The following is a 14,393-nucleotide window of genomic DNA, read 5'->3' as shown; positions in this document are numbered from 1 at the left end:
AGGTGAGTTGGGGGCGCTGGATTGCGTGGGGGGGGGCTTTGGGAAGGCACGATTTAGGGATGTTTGGGGGGCACGGGGTGGGGGGGGCGTTGTGGGGGCATTGAGGGTTTAGGGGTTGCGGAGTTGGGGGGTTATGGGGTGAAGTTGTGGGCGTTGAGATGTGGGGGGCGCAGCCTGGGGGCAGTGAGGTTTAGGGGACGGGGGGGGCTTATGGGGGGCATAACTTCGGGGCATTGGGGTTTGTTGGGTTCGGGGGGGTTATGGGGTGAGTTGAGGGCATTGAGATGTGGGGGGGCACAGAGTGGGGGCATTGAGGTTTAGGGGACAGAGGTTGGGGGGCTATGGGGGGCATAACTATGGGGCACTGGGGTTTTGTGGGGGCAGAGGGTGGGGGGGTTATGGGGTCAGTGAGATGGACATGGAGATGTGGGGGGGGCACGATTTGGGAACACAGATTTAGGGGGACACAGAATGGGGGGGGCAGGCAGGACATAAAGTAGGGGCGCTGGGGGATTGGGGGCACAGAGTGGGGGGTTATGGGGTGAGCACTTGGGGGCAGTGGGTTTAGTGGGATGTAGGATGAGGGGCTTTAGGGGGGTCACGATGTAGGGGCTTTGGGGTTTTGTGGGGGGGGCACAGAGCAGGGGGTAATGGGGTGAGTTGGGGGCATTGAGATGGAGGTCGTGAGCTGGGGACACTGGGATTTAGGGGGACACGGGATGGGGGGGTTTATGGGGGACACGAGCTGGGAGCTTTGTGATTTGCAGGGTGGGGGGGGGGGTTATGGGGAGAGCAAGGGGGGGGCACTGAGGTTCAGGGGGTCGATTAGATTTGGGGGGGGGGGGGGGGGCAAGCAGCCCGGGATGGGGGGAGCATGCAGGATTCACAGTGCGGATAGGAGATGAGGGGGGGTCCTGTGGTGGGGGACACTGGAGTGCTTTGGGGGGGGGGATGACTGTGCCCCCCCCCCCCCACAGGGAAAGGGGAGGGGGGGATTTGGGGGTGCCGGCTCCCCTCTTTTGTTGCCTTGGGGATGGGGGACCCTTTTCCTATGCAAGGGCATTGCTGGGGGTGCAGCTCCTGGGGGGGTGGAGGGGGTGCGATGCAGGAGGAGGGGAGCTGCGTCCCCCGAGGGTCTGGTTTGGGGTCAGGGGCGGGTTCTGCCCCCCCTTTAAGGGATGTGGGGTTCTGGGGGGCTGAAAATGGTAAAAACCGGGCACAACAGAGCAGAGCGGCTGCGTTTGGTGGCGCAAAGAGGATTTGGGGATAGCAGAGTTAAAGCCCCACGTGGCAGCCCAACCCCCCACCCCCCCCCCTCAACCCCCCCCCACTGCCATGAAACAGCTTTGTAGAGCTCCAAAGGGGAGAACCTGCAGGGGAGAACTCAGGGGGCCCAGGGAGGAGCAGTGGGGAGCACTGAGGGGCTTCTGCCCCCCCCCTTCCCCCCAATGTGGGGCGGTGGAGATCACCAGATCGTAGGGCAGCCGAGTTGGAAGGGGCCCATAGAGTGCATGGCGGGGAGGGGCTCTGCCCCGTGCTCAGTTTCCCCCACTGGGGGCTGTGCTGGGAGCACTGGGAGCACCGCGTGTGTGTGGTGAAAGCATTGGGGCTTTGGAGGAACCCGAGGTGGTCACCCCATAGCGCCCAGCCTGTGCTCCCCAGTCCCCTCAGTGCTCCTACATTGAGCCCTACTGCCACCCCCTTCCTCCCCCCCATTCTGTCTCCACGCGCATCTCACTCGACCCCATAACCCCCCACCCTGTCTGAGGGGGGGCAGCAGGCGGATTTGGGGTTGGTAGGGGAATTCAGGTCGCATTTTCCCCACCTTCCCTCCACACGTTGGATTGGGTTTGGTGACCCCAGTGGGTCCTTCCCATATTTGATCATCTCACTGACCCCAATGGGTCCCTTCCCATATTTGATCACCTCACTGGCCCCAATGGGTCCCTTCCTGTATTCCAATGAACTCATTGATCCCCGTGGGACCCTTCCCATATTCAGTGACCTTATTGATCCCAATGGGTGCTTCCCTTATTTGATCCCAATGGGTCCCCCTCTTATATTTGATCACCTCCTTGATCCCAGTGGGACCCTTCCCATGTTCAATAACCTCCGTGATCCCAGTGGGTCCCTTCCTGCATTCAGTGACCTCGTTGGTCCCTATGGATCCCTTCCCATACTCAATGACCTCGTTGGTCCCTACAGATCCCTTCCCATACTCAATGACCTCGTTGATCCCTATGGATCCCTTCCCATACTCAATGACCTCGTTGATCCCTATGGATCCCCTTCCCATACTCAATGACCTTGCTGATCCCGATGACTCCACTCCCATGTTCGATGACCTCATTGATCCCAATGGATCCCTTCATCCGTTCGGGTGCCCCTCGCTGAACCCAGCCGGTCCCTTCTCATACTTCATCTACTCGTTGATCCCAGTGGGTGCTTCCCATATTTGACCCCATTGATCCAAACGGATCCCTTCCAACATGGAGGCTCTGTGAGCAGGGCGACGTGGCGGTGTGTGTCCCCAGGATGGGAATTGCAAAGGAATGAATCTGGGATAACGATGGCCGTTCCTCGGCGCCCCTCAGCCCCTCGTTCCCCATTGTCCCAAACGACCCGGGCCCCAATTAACCCCATCGGATCCCTCACTGCCAGAGAGTTCCGCCCACGTGGGATCCGCATGTGACTCATCAGTGCTGTAATTAACACGGGGCTGTAATCACTTGGAGCAGCTCTGGTGGTCTTCTCCTTCCCCTTCCCCCCCCCCCTCCCCCCCTCTTTTTTAATATTATTATTTAGTGCATTTTTGGTTCTGGCCGCCATCTGGTGCCGAATGGCTCTTCTCACCACGCGCTGTGTGCCGCCATCTTGCACCAATTAATTGTCCCATTAATTGCAAAAAAAAAAAAAAAAAAAAAAAAAGTGTGAAGAAGCCCAAAAGCAGCCCTGCATCCAGGGGAGCTCCCAGATCCGAATTGTGCCACCAAACAGCTCAGAGCTGCTGCTGAGATCCATGGGGTGGGATGGGATGGGATGGGATGGGATGGGTGGGATGGATGGAGTGGGATGGGATGGGATGGGATGGGATGGATGGGATGGGATGGGATGGGATGGGATGGGATAGGATGGGATGGAGTGGGATGGGATGGGATGGGATGGGATGGAGTGGGATGGGGTAGGATGGGGTGGGATGGGATGGGGATTGGGTTGGAATGGGGTGGTATGGGATGGGATGGAGTGGAGTGGAGTGGGGTTGAGGATATGGGTGAGGATGAGGATGAGGGATGGGGTGGGATGGGATGGGATGGGATGGGATGGGATGGGATGGGATGGAGTGGGGGTGAGGATGGGGATGGGAATGGGATGGGGATGGTTCTCAGCCCATGGCCTCAGCTCTGCTTTCTCTTTCCCCACAGCTGACGGTGTGACCCCAAGTGCCACCGAAGGACTGGACATCCCCAACCCAACAGCGGTCTGCGGTGCTCAGAGCAAACCGTGAGTGAGAAGTGGGGGCCCCCCAGAGCGCCCTGCAGCATCCATGGGGTGGGATTGGGGGGGGTCAAATCGGGTGAGCTTCAAGGACCCTTCCAACCCAACCATCCTGTGGTTCTGTGATCTTTAAGGGCCCTTTCAATTCAGTCATTCTGTGGTTCTGTGATCTTCCAGGACCCTTTCATCCCGACCTCTGCAACAGTCCTATGATCTTTGCAGGACCCTTCCAACCCAACCATCCTATGGTTCTACGATCTTTCAGAACCCTTTCAGCTCAGCCATTCTATGGTTCTATGACCATTGAGGTCCCTTCCAATCCAACCATCAATGGCTTTATCATCTTTCAGGGACCCTTCCAACCCAACCAGTCCATGGTTCTATGATCTTTAAGGACCCTTCTCAACACAACCCACTGCTGCAGGTTCCTCTCTTCCACTTTCCCACCCACATTTCCCTGCACCCCTGCCCCATGCAGTCAGTTCAGTCTCCTTGCTCTGCTCTGCTCACCATTGGCCAGGCCCTTCTTGATGGAGGGTCCCATCCCAATGTTCCCATCCAGATTTTCCATCCCCGTGTTCTTCATTAGGGCTGTCCCCATGTGGATCTTCCCATCCAGGTGTCCCCATCTGCATCTTCCCATCACGGTGTTCTCATCAGGCCGTTCCCATACACCAGGATGTTCCCATTTGGGTGTTCCAGTATGGATCTTCTCATCCAGGCATTCCTATACGTGGGTTCCCATATGGATGTCCCATCCAGGTGCTTCATCCAAGACTTCTCCCATATGGATTTTCCCATCCACGTGTTCCCTTTTGGATGTTCCCATATCGATCTTCCCATCACGATGTTCCCATCAGGACGTTCCCATCCAGGCTTTCCCATCAGGGTGTTTTCCATTTGCTGTTCCCATGCGGATGTTCCTATATGGATGATCCTATCAGGATATTCCCATCTGGATATTCCCATCCAGCTGTTCCCTCCTGGGTGTTCCCATCTGCATCTTCTCATCGTGATCTTCCCACCCAGGTGTTCCCATATGGATGATGTCCTATGGTTCTTCTCATCCATGTGGATGTTCCCATCACAGTTTTGCCATATGGTGTTCCCATCTGGATGATCCTATCAGGATGTTCCCATCTGAATGTTCCCATCCAGGTCCTCCCACATGGATGATGTCTTACGGTTGTTCTCATCCAGGTCTTCCCATCCAGGTCTTCACAACAGGATTTTCCCATCCAGCTGTTCCATGTGGGTGTTGCCATCATGGTGTTCCCATATGGATGTTTCCCATTCCCAGGTGTTCCCATTGAGGTATTTCCATTTGGTGTTCCCATATGGATGTTCCCATGTGCATGTTCCCATATGATCTTCTCATCACAATCTTCTCATCCAGGAGTTCAAATCAGGATGTTCCCATCTGGGTGTTCCCATCCAGATGTTCCCATTGAGGTATTTCCATTTGGGTGTTCCCATCTGGATGTTCCCATCACGGTGTTCCCATCTGGATGTTCCCATCTGGATCTTCACATCACAGTCTTCCCATCCAAGTGTTCCCATATAGATGATGTCCTATGGTTCTTCTCATCCATGTGGATGTTCCATCACAGTTTTGCCATCATGGTGTTCCCATATGATGTTCCCATATGGATGTTCCCAAATGGATCTTCTCATCACAGTCTTCCCATCCAGGTGTTCCCATATGGATGTTCCCATATGGATGTTCCCATATGGATCTTCTCATCACAGTCTTCCCATCCAGGTGTTCTCCTCCAGATGTTCCCATCAGGATATTCCCATCAGGACGTTCCCATTACAGCGTTCCCATCCGGTGCAGCCCCTGGGTTTGGTGTAGGAGCAGAGTGCCCAGGAAAAGTCCCATTTATTGAGGACCCCCCTGGTTGGTGACCCACGCCCTCTCCAGGCCGCGTTCTTCGCCCTTTTCAACCTCTCTTCTGAGGTTCAAAAAGATTTTCACTGCAGTTCTCTTTCTGTCCCACCTCAGGGCAGGTGGTGGCAGTGATGGCCACCAGGACGTGGTGACAGTGGTGGATGTCACCCATCTGCGGGGTGAAACACGTCCCTCATCAGATGCTCGTCCACCTCTTATGGAGGCACTTTGCTAATGGGAGGCAGTGGGGGGAGCAAAGGATGAATGCATGAGGGAGGAGGGGGAGCGCAGCCCCCTAACAGCAGTGTGAGACCCCAAATGGGTGTTGTGAGACCCCAATGGGTGTGTGAGACCCCCCAATGGATGTGTGAGACCCCAATGGGTGTGTAAGACCCCCAGCAGAAATGTGAGCCCCCATGGGTGTGGAGACCCCAACCGGTTGTATGAGACCCCCAATGGGTGTGTGAGATCCCCGTGGGTGTGATGACCCCCAACTGATGTTCAAGACCACCAGAAGGAGTGTGAGACCCCAACAGGTGTGTGAGACCCCTAGTGAGTGTTTGAGACCTCCAATGGGTGTGTGAGACCCCCGTAGGTGTGTGAGACCCTCCAGTGGCTGTAGGAGACCCCAACAGGAAAGTGTGGACCCCAGTAAGTATGTGAGACCCCCAGTGAGTGTGTGAGACCCCCAGCAGGAGTGTGAGCCCCCTGGTGGGTGTTTGAGCCCCCACAACAAGAGTGTGAGACACCAAGTAGAAATGTGAGACCCCCAATGGGTGTGTGAGACTCCCAACAGGAATATAGGATCCCCAATGAGTGTGTGAGACCCCAGTGAGTGTGAGACTCCAGCGTGTGTGTGAGACCCCAACAGAAAAGTAGTACCCACAATGAGTGTGTGAGCCCCCCAGTGAGTGTGTGAGGCCCCCAGTGGGTGCGTGAGACCCCCAAATGATGCGTGAGCCCCCCACCAACAGGTGTGTGAGCCTTTCCTGCTCGGAACGCTTCCTTGCACCTCCAGTACCAGGGGAAATTCAACCCAAGGAGCGATGCTCCAGGTGGGCGGGGGATGATGTGGGCTGTGTCCCTTCCTTGCAGCATGAGGAAGGTGTGAGCCGGACCCCCCACCCTCCGCCACCTCCTGGGGAGCGCGCAATGGACGCTGCGGCCGTGCGGAGCCAGGATGCCCCACTGACGGTCAATGAGCAGGTATGGGTCCCCGGGGGGGAGGGGAGGGGGATGGGGGAGGTGGGCAGCCCCACGGTTGGTCGCTCCATCATCCAGAGAAGCAAAGTTCCGTGGGAGATGCGATGGAAGTGCCCCTGGGTCGGCTCTGTGTGTCCCATGGGGTCACTCCGACCCTGAGGTTGGTGCTCAGCATTTGCCTGGTGCTGTTTGGTGCCATCGCAGTGTTTGCTGCCTCTGTGGGGGGGATCTTCTGAAGACATCACCCCCCCCCAGTGCTGTGGTTAATGACAGCAGAGCCCTTCGGCTGCTCATTAAGGAGAGCAGAGAAAATGGGCCCCGCTGTGCTCGGGGGCTTCGAGCTCCCCTTGGGGATGTGGGGGAAGGATTTGCCCCGTCCCTCGAGGTGTTCAAGGCCAGGTTGGATGGAGCCCTGGGCAGCCTGGGCTGGGATTAAATGTGAAGGTTGGTGGCCCTGCGTGTGGCAGGGGGTTGGAACTTCGCGATCCTTGAGTTCCCTTCCAACCCAACCGTTCTGTGATTCTGTGATTATGGAATCCCCCCCCTTCCGGAGCTGAGTCACTTTGGTGTCCTCAGGTCATCGTCCATGTCCGGCCATGAAACCATCCGTGTGCTGGAGGTCGGTGTGGACGCCGCACCTCATGCCGAGGAGGAGCGCAGAGCAGCGGCGGTGCCACCACCAGGGAGCGACCTGCAGGAATCGCCGGCACGGAGCGGCGATGCGGGCACCGAGGATGGGCAGCCCAGCACCGAAACGCAAGCGCGGCACAGAGGCGGCAGGTTGGCTTTTGGCAGCAAACCGAACGGCCTCGCTCGGTCACCGGGTAGCGAAGTCAGCCCTCCTCATCCTCCTGCAGAGCATAAAGCGTCACAGGCAGCGCGGCTCTGCGCCCCTGTGTTGTGTTGGTGGGGAGGGTTACCTCGACCCGGCTGTGAGGTGTTGGTGACTGGGTTGTGGGAGGAGGGATGGCGTTCAGAGGGACCTCGAGAGGCTGGGAAGGTGGGCAGGGTGAAGCTGATGAGGTTCAGCACGGCCAAGGGCAGAGTTTGGCACTTGGGCCGGAGGAGAATGGCAGGCATCCATAGAGACTGGCAGGAGATCCTTGAGAGCAGCCCTACACAGAAGGACCTGGGGGTCCCGAGGGATGAGAAGCTGAACGTGAGCCAGCAGTGTGTGACTGCAGCTCGGAAAGCAAATGGGATCCCTGGGCTCCATCAGCACAGGGGTGGCAGCAGGGACAGGGAGGCGATCGTCCCCCTCTGCTCTGCTCTTGTGAGGCCCCATCTGCAGCACTGGCGTCCAGGGCTGGAGCCCCCAGGACAGGAAAGGCAGGCAGCTGTTGGAGAGGGTCCAGAGGAGCTGGAGATGAGCAGGGGCTGCAGCACCTTCACTACAAAGCCAGGCTGAGGAAGCTGGGCTCATTCAGCATGGAGAAAGAGAAGCTGGGAGTGAGCTCAGTGCAGCCTGCAGTGCCTGAAGGGAGCCTGCAGCCAGGAGGGGAGGCAGCTCTGTGAAAGGGAGATGGCAGCAGGACGAGGGGAAATGAAGCTGAAGGAGGGCAGATGGAGGTTGGATGTCAGGGAAGTTGTGTGCTGTGAGAGCAGTGAGGGGCTGAACAGCTGCCCAGAGAGGCTGCGGTGCCCCGTCCATCCCTGGAGGTGTTGGAGGCCAGGCTGGATGGGGCCCTAGGCAGCCTGGGCTGCTGTGAAACGTGGAGGTTGGTGGCCCTGCATGGCACAGGGGGGTTGGAGCTCCGTGATCCTTGAGCTCCCTTCCAACCCCACCATGCTGTGACTCTGTGACTCTGATTTTTGTTGAAGCTCAGCTCACAAACCTCGCTGAGTCAGCCCATGGTTTGGCTGCCTGCACTGCTCAGGCTGTTGGTCCTCATGTGTGCTCTGCATGCGCTGCACTCCATGGCCACAATCCAGAAGAAGCCGTTGCTCCAATCACTGTCCCCATCTGCAGAAGCGTTGAGATTGGAAAACACCTCTGAGTTCCAGCCCCCCCACCGAGCCCAAACCTCCCCCCACCCCCCCCCCGTGCCCACCGCCACACCTCCATGCGCCGCATCTCCTCTGTTCTTCAGCATCTCTTGGAGATGGGGACCCCCCCCCCCCCACCCCTCCCATCACCGCTCTTCCAGAGGAGAAATCATTCCTGATGTCCAACCTGACCTCCCCAGTGCAGTGTCTCCATCGCCCCTCGTCCTGTCATTCTCACTGAGCACAGCCCAACTCCCATGGGGCCATGTGGGTCACTGAGACGGAGCTGCTCTGCATTCCAGGGGGGGAACCAGGGTGGAATCCAGAGTTCATATATTGAGTGCAATGGGGACTGAGTGCCAATCCGGGCACCCCCACCCCCTCCACTACTGGGACACCGGAGCTTATCTCTGCCAACCCTTTTTAACACAACACCCCCACCCCATCCTCCCGCTCTGCGTGCTGATCCCCTCTCCTCCCCCTCCCCAGGCAAAGCCAAGCCTCCAACCGGAGCCCCCGCCGGCACAGCGGGCACCCTGAGCCCCTCCAGCAGCCAACAGCCGCAGCCCCTGGCCCCGCTGGCCGTGCAAACAGCCCCGCAGGTAACTACGGGGGTGGGCCGGGGGGGGGCAGCTTGCTGGATATGGGGACGCGCACACACGCACAACGGGGCCGCGGGGTCGGGGGCGCAACAGCGCAGCGTTGGCACGGGGTGTGGAGCCGCCCCCCGGACCACCGCTGCATCCCCCGCTCGGCGCCCTCCCCCCGAGGTGCTGCCAGAGAGCGACGCGAGGGGGTGGGCCGGGATGATGGGGTGGGGAGCATCACCCCCCTTTTTGGGGGCGGGGGGAGGGGAAAGTGGGAAGGGGGGGGTCGGCGGAGCTGGGATCCCAGCTGTGAGATGGGTGGGGAGCACCGGCCGCGCTCGCTCTTGCCTCGCTGATGCTGTCTGCAGTGGAGTTGATTTTTGTTCTTTTTTAAATCTTGTTTGCTTTTGCAGGTCTTGACTCAGGAAAACTTAGCAACAGTTGTGACAGGAGTAATGGTTCCGGCAGGGACAGTTACTCAACCTCTTCTTATCCCCATCAGTATTGCAGGTCAAGTGGCAGGTCAGCAGGGGCTGGCTGTGTGGACATTTCCTACAGCAACGGTCGCTGCCCTTCCCCGGACTGACGGCTGCTTCTCCTACAGGGGGATTTTCAAACCGCCTATAGCCAATCTGCAAGGTAACCGGTGCTCTTCTGCTTTGCAGCATCCTTAATTGCACGCCTGCTCCTCCCCCGGCTTGCGCCGAACCGCGGCCGTCCTCTCCCGGAGGGGTCTGCACCGGTGGTTAATGGGCGGGCGTTGGAAGAAGCAGGGTTTGTCGGGACCCCCCCGCGTCCGAAAGGTGCTGGGAGAGCGGGAGAGGGGCGGGCAGGACGGAGGATGGCGGTGGGGTGAGACGAGGACCGGCGCGGGGTTCGGGGTCGGGGGCAGCCGTGGGGTCACGGTCCGGTTCGGGCTCCGGGCTCAGGGCTGGGAACCCCCCCTCCTCCTTCCCCCCCCCCCCCCCCCGGGGTCAGCAGTGTGGGCTCTGTGGGGTGCAGAGCCGGGCGGAGGGATCCATCCCTGGGTTGGTGAGGGGCGGGGGAGGAGGTGTGGGGGGGCGCCGGGCTGCCGGCTGACCCGCAGCATCCTCGGGGACGGACGGACGGAGCCGAACCCGCAGGCGGCTTTGCGTCCCCTCCTGCCCCCTCTCACGTTCTTCCCGTCTCTTTCCTCGCAGCCGCCGCCGCCGTCCCTCAACACGGCCATCCCCGGCCCCGCTGCCCCCCGCTCAGCCCCGGCCCCCCCCCGCAGTCGCAGAGCTCGTACCCCTCCCAGCCCCCCCCCATCCTACCGCAACCCAACGCCGCTCCCGCAGCGAAACCGCTGGAGACGCAGCCCCAGATCGCGGTGCAGCCAGCCGGATTCGCCTTTAACCCGGGCATAGTAAGGAGCCGGGCAGCCCCCACAACCCCTCGCCCCCCCCCCACGTTTGCCACCCCGTGTGCCGCGGGCGAGGGGCTCCGTGCCCCTCCGGCGTCCCTCCCCTGCCTCAGTTTCCCCATCTCCATGGGATGCTGAGCCCTCTCTGCTGTCCCGGGCGGGCACGGAGGGGGGGGAACGACCCACATTGGCCGTGGGCCGGTGGGGTGACGGCTCCTCTCGCTCCCCCCGCAGATCGGTGCCGCTTCCCTGGGGGGTCAGACGCAGCTCCTCGGTTCTCTGGCGGCCGCCCCCGTGATCGCCAACACCATCCCCAGCGTGCAGAGCATCGCGGGGCAGCTCCTGACCAACGCGCAGGGACAGGTACCGCTAACCGGGGGTAGGGGAGGAGTCGGCGCTGCGGGGATGGTCGTTTGGGGGATGGCCGCCCGCAGCTCACGCTGCCTCCCGCTCCCCAGGTGATCGGGACCCTCCCTTGGGTCGTGAACCCCCCCGGCATCGCGACAGCCAGCCCGGCTCCCACCCCCAGCCTGCAGGTGCAGGCGGTGACCCCGCAGCTGCTGCTCAATGCCCAGGGCCAAGTGATCGCCACGTTGGCCAGCGGAACCATCCAGGCGGCCGCAGGCAAAAAGAGCGGCCCCCCCGAGACCCCCAGCAAGAGTGAGGTGAGCGTCGGGCACGGGGAGGGGTGAGTGCATCCATGGGGCGTGGATCGGCCCGGCCCCACTGAGTCATCCCATAGGGGGGGCTGCACTGAGGGCACTGCTGTCCCTGTCTGTCCCTGGCACCTGCAGGGTGACATAAGGACACTGTGGGGCTGGGTTGGGTGCACTGCTGTCCTCCCATGTGGTCCTTGTCCCAGTAGGGTGACAGTCACCCCATAGGGACGCTGTGGGGCTGCGCTGGGGGCACTGCTGTCCCTGTCTGTCCCTGGTAGCTGCAGGTGACAATCACCCCATAAGGACTCTGTGGGGCTGGGTTGGGGACGCTGCTGTCCTCCATGTGTTCTTGGTACCTGCAGGGTGACAATCACCCCATAGGGATGCTATGGGGCTGGGTTGGGGACACTGCTCTGACCCCCAGGTGCAGCCCATCCAGCCGGCCCCAGCTCTGTCCCAGCCAGCTGTGGTCATCGCCAGCCCAGCCCCAGCAGCCAAGGCGACCCCGGCCCCCATCCCCATCACCTGCTCGGAGACCCCCACCGTCAGCCAGCTGGTGTCCAGTGAGTCACTCCGCTCCCATGTGGTGCTGAGGGGTGGATGGGGGGGGGGGGGTTTCCCCTTTGGGGTGGGGAGGTGCAGTGGGATCCGTCACCGCTCACACCGTACGTCTGCCTGCAGAACCCGCGGCACCCAACAGCAGCGCCGAGGAGGACGGCATCAACCTGGAGGAGATCCGGGAGTTCGCCAAGAACTTCAAGATCCGGCGTCTGTCCCTGGGGCTGACGCAGACGCAGGTGGGGCAGGCGCTGACGGCCACCGAGGGACCGGCGTACAGCCAGTCTGCCATCTGCAGGTGCGGCGTGGAGATGCGGCAGCACTGCAGCCACCCCGTGTGGGAGCGTAGGACAGGGGGATGGTTGGGTTGGGAAGGTCCTGAAAGGTCGTAGAGCCATGGGGTGGTTGGCTTGGTAAGGTCCTGAATGGTTGTAGAGCCGTGGGATGGCTGGGATGGAAAGGTCTTTCAACATCATGAATCTACAGGATGCTTGAATTGGGAGGGTCCTAAAAGGTTGGAGAGCCGTGGGGTTGTTGGGTTGGGAGGGTCCTGAAAGGTCAAAGAGCTGTGGGATGGTTGGGTTGAGAGGGTCCTGAAAGGTCGTAGAGCCATGGGGTGGTTGGGTTGAGAGGGTCCTTAAAAGTCAAAGAGCCACAGGGTGGTTGGGATGGAAAGGTCTTTCAACATCATAAATCTACAGGATGGTTGGGTTGGGAGGGTCCTGAAAGGTCACGGAACCACAGGATGGTTTTGTTGAAAGGGTCCTGAAAGATCACAGAACCGTGGGATGGTTGGGTTGGAAGGATGGGTTCCTTCCAAGGCCGTTCCCCAAGGCCATGGTTGGTCTCAAGCAGCCAGAGCTCAAGTAGTGCCTCAAGGTTTGTGTTTGGGATTGGGTTTGGGTACAACGCTGTCAGCAGTGCGGTGACTCCGTGGTGGCCCCGCAGGTTCGAGAAGCTCGACATCACCCCCAAAAGCGCTCAGAAGCTGAAGCCGGTGCTGGAGAAATGGCTGAGCGAGGCGGAGCTGCGCAACCAGGAGGGGCAGCAGAACCTGATGGAGTTTGTCGGCGGGGAGCCTTCCAAGAAACGCAAGCGCCGCACGTCCTTCACACCGCAGGCCATCGAGGCGCTCAACGCCTACTTTGAGAAGAACGCTCTGCCCACGGGCCAGGAGATCACCGAGATCGCCAAGGAGCTCAACTACGACCGCGAGGTGGTCCGCGTGTGGTTCTGCAACCGCCGCCAGACGCTGAAGAACACGAGCAAGCTCAACGTCTTTCAGATCCCCTAAGGATGGGGGTCCCTCCTCTGACCACCCCCACCCATCCCGACCCCCCCTCACCCGCAGCCTCTGCCATCAATCAGCACTTTGTGACCCCACTCCCCGACCCCAGCCCTCACTCGGCTCCGTGGGGGTGTGGGGTTCCCTCCCCACCGTTCTGTGCCCCTCTCCACCTCCCCCCCCCAGCCATGTTTGCTCCCCGTGTCACACGTGTGCCTCGTCGCCCCGTTCTGTGCGTGGTGCCGGACCCCTCTTGCACCCCGTGTCCCCCCCTGGGGAGGAAGGGCCCCATTCTGTGTCTGTTCTCCCATCCCAGAATGATGTTCTTTTTTTTTTTTTTTTTTTTTTTTTTTTTTGGCTGTTTTCTCCTTTTTCTGTGACTTTTCTGTGTTTCTGGATAGCGTTACGGCCCCGGTTGGGTTTCAGCCCTTTGTTTCGCCCCTTCCCCAGGTGCTCAGCCCTCTGAAGGACTATAGAGCCACGTGAACCCCGCAATGAAGGTGTCACAGCATTGAGGTCTGGGGGTGCCCCCCGCCCAGCGCTGTGCCCCCCCCCGGTCCCACATGGATGCTGCACTAAGGGGGGATGGGCAAGGCTGAGAATGAGGGGAGAGGGCTTGGAATTGGGACCCCCCCCCCCTCCCCCGAGCCTGGGGAGCGATGGGGATGGATGAACAGGGAAAGATGGACAGGGATGGACAGACAGACGGACAGATGGAGCGCGGTGGTGGCGGCCACGCCGGGGACGTGGGAGACATGATGCACTTGATGTAGTGGTGTGAAATAAACAGTATTTTTCTTTTTTCTTTTCCTTTTTCCCGTTCTTTCCAGTGAGCGGGCTGCTCTTCCTTCACCGTGCACGTTCCCAAATCCTGGCGACGTGGAGGAGGAGGGCACGGCTCTGCTCGCCCCACGAGCCAGCCCAACTCCGGCTGAGACCGCGCAACTCAGCGCACTCACGATCCCGACCCGGGCCTCGAACCCGCGGTCCCACAATCTCCGCACGGCCGCGAACCTCTCCGGGAGGTGGGACCCGAGCGCACTACGCTGCTCATCACGCCCCGCCCACTTCCCCCCACAACCAATCCCAACGCTCAGAGCCGCGCTCGGGATCCACCATTGGCTGCGTCCTACTTGCGTCATTCTACCGCGCCGGGTTTCTATTGGCTGATCGCGGCGGAAAGAGGCAGGGCGCGTTTCCCGTTGGGGCTGCGCGGGGGCTCCAGGCGCCACCGCCTCCATTTTGCGGGGGCCGCGGCCCGGAGCCCTTTGCAGGGCGGTGCGGGGCTCGGGGGCTCCCGTAAAGCCGTAAGAGGGCTGGGGAGCGTGCAGCCTCAGAAGGGGGT

General features: G+C 60.5%; 1 protein-coding gene across 1 annotated transcript; it reads left to right on the top strand.

Moving 5' to 3' along the window:
- Nucleotides 1-7,175: 7,175 nt before the first annotated feature.
- Nucleotides 7,176-13,849, top strand: POU6F1 (POU class 6 homeobox 1). The gene is given in 10 exon segments (XM_048928368.1): nucleotides 7,176-7,240; nucleotides 7,242-7,369; nucleotides 9,065-9,177; nucleotides 9,576-9,801; nucleotides 10,344-10,549; nucleotides 10,781-10,909; nucleotides 11,005-11,211; nucleotides 11,630-11,768; nucleotides 11,887-12,061; nucleotides 12,712-13,849. Coding segments are annotated over 10 exon segments (1,734 nt in total). The 3' UTR covers nucleotides 13,058-13,849.
- The last annotated feature ends 544 nt before the right edge of the window (nucleotides 13,850-14,393 follow it).

This window comes from Lagopus muta, chromosome 28 (genome assembly GCF_023343835.1).
Source record: "Lagopus muta isolate bLagMut1 chromosome 28, bLagMut1 primary, whole genome shotgun sequence".
Taxonomy (NCBI): domain Eukaryota; kingdom Metazoa; phylum Chordata; class Aves; order Galliformes; family Phasianidae; genus Lagopus; species Lagopus muta.
This window is presented reverse-complemented; position numbering and strand designations above follow the sequence as displayed.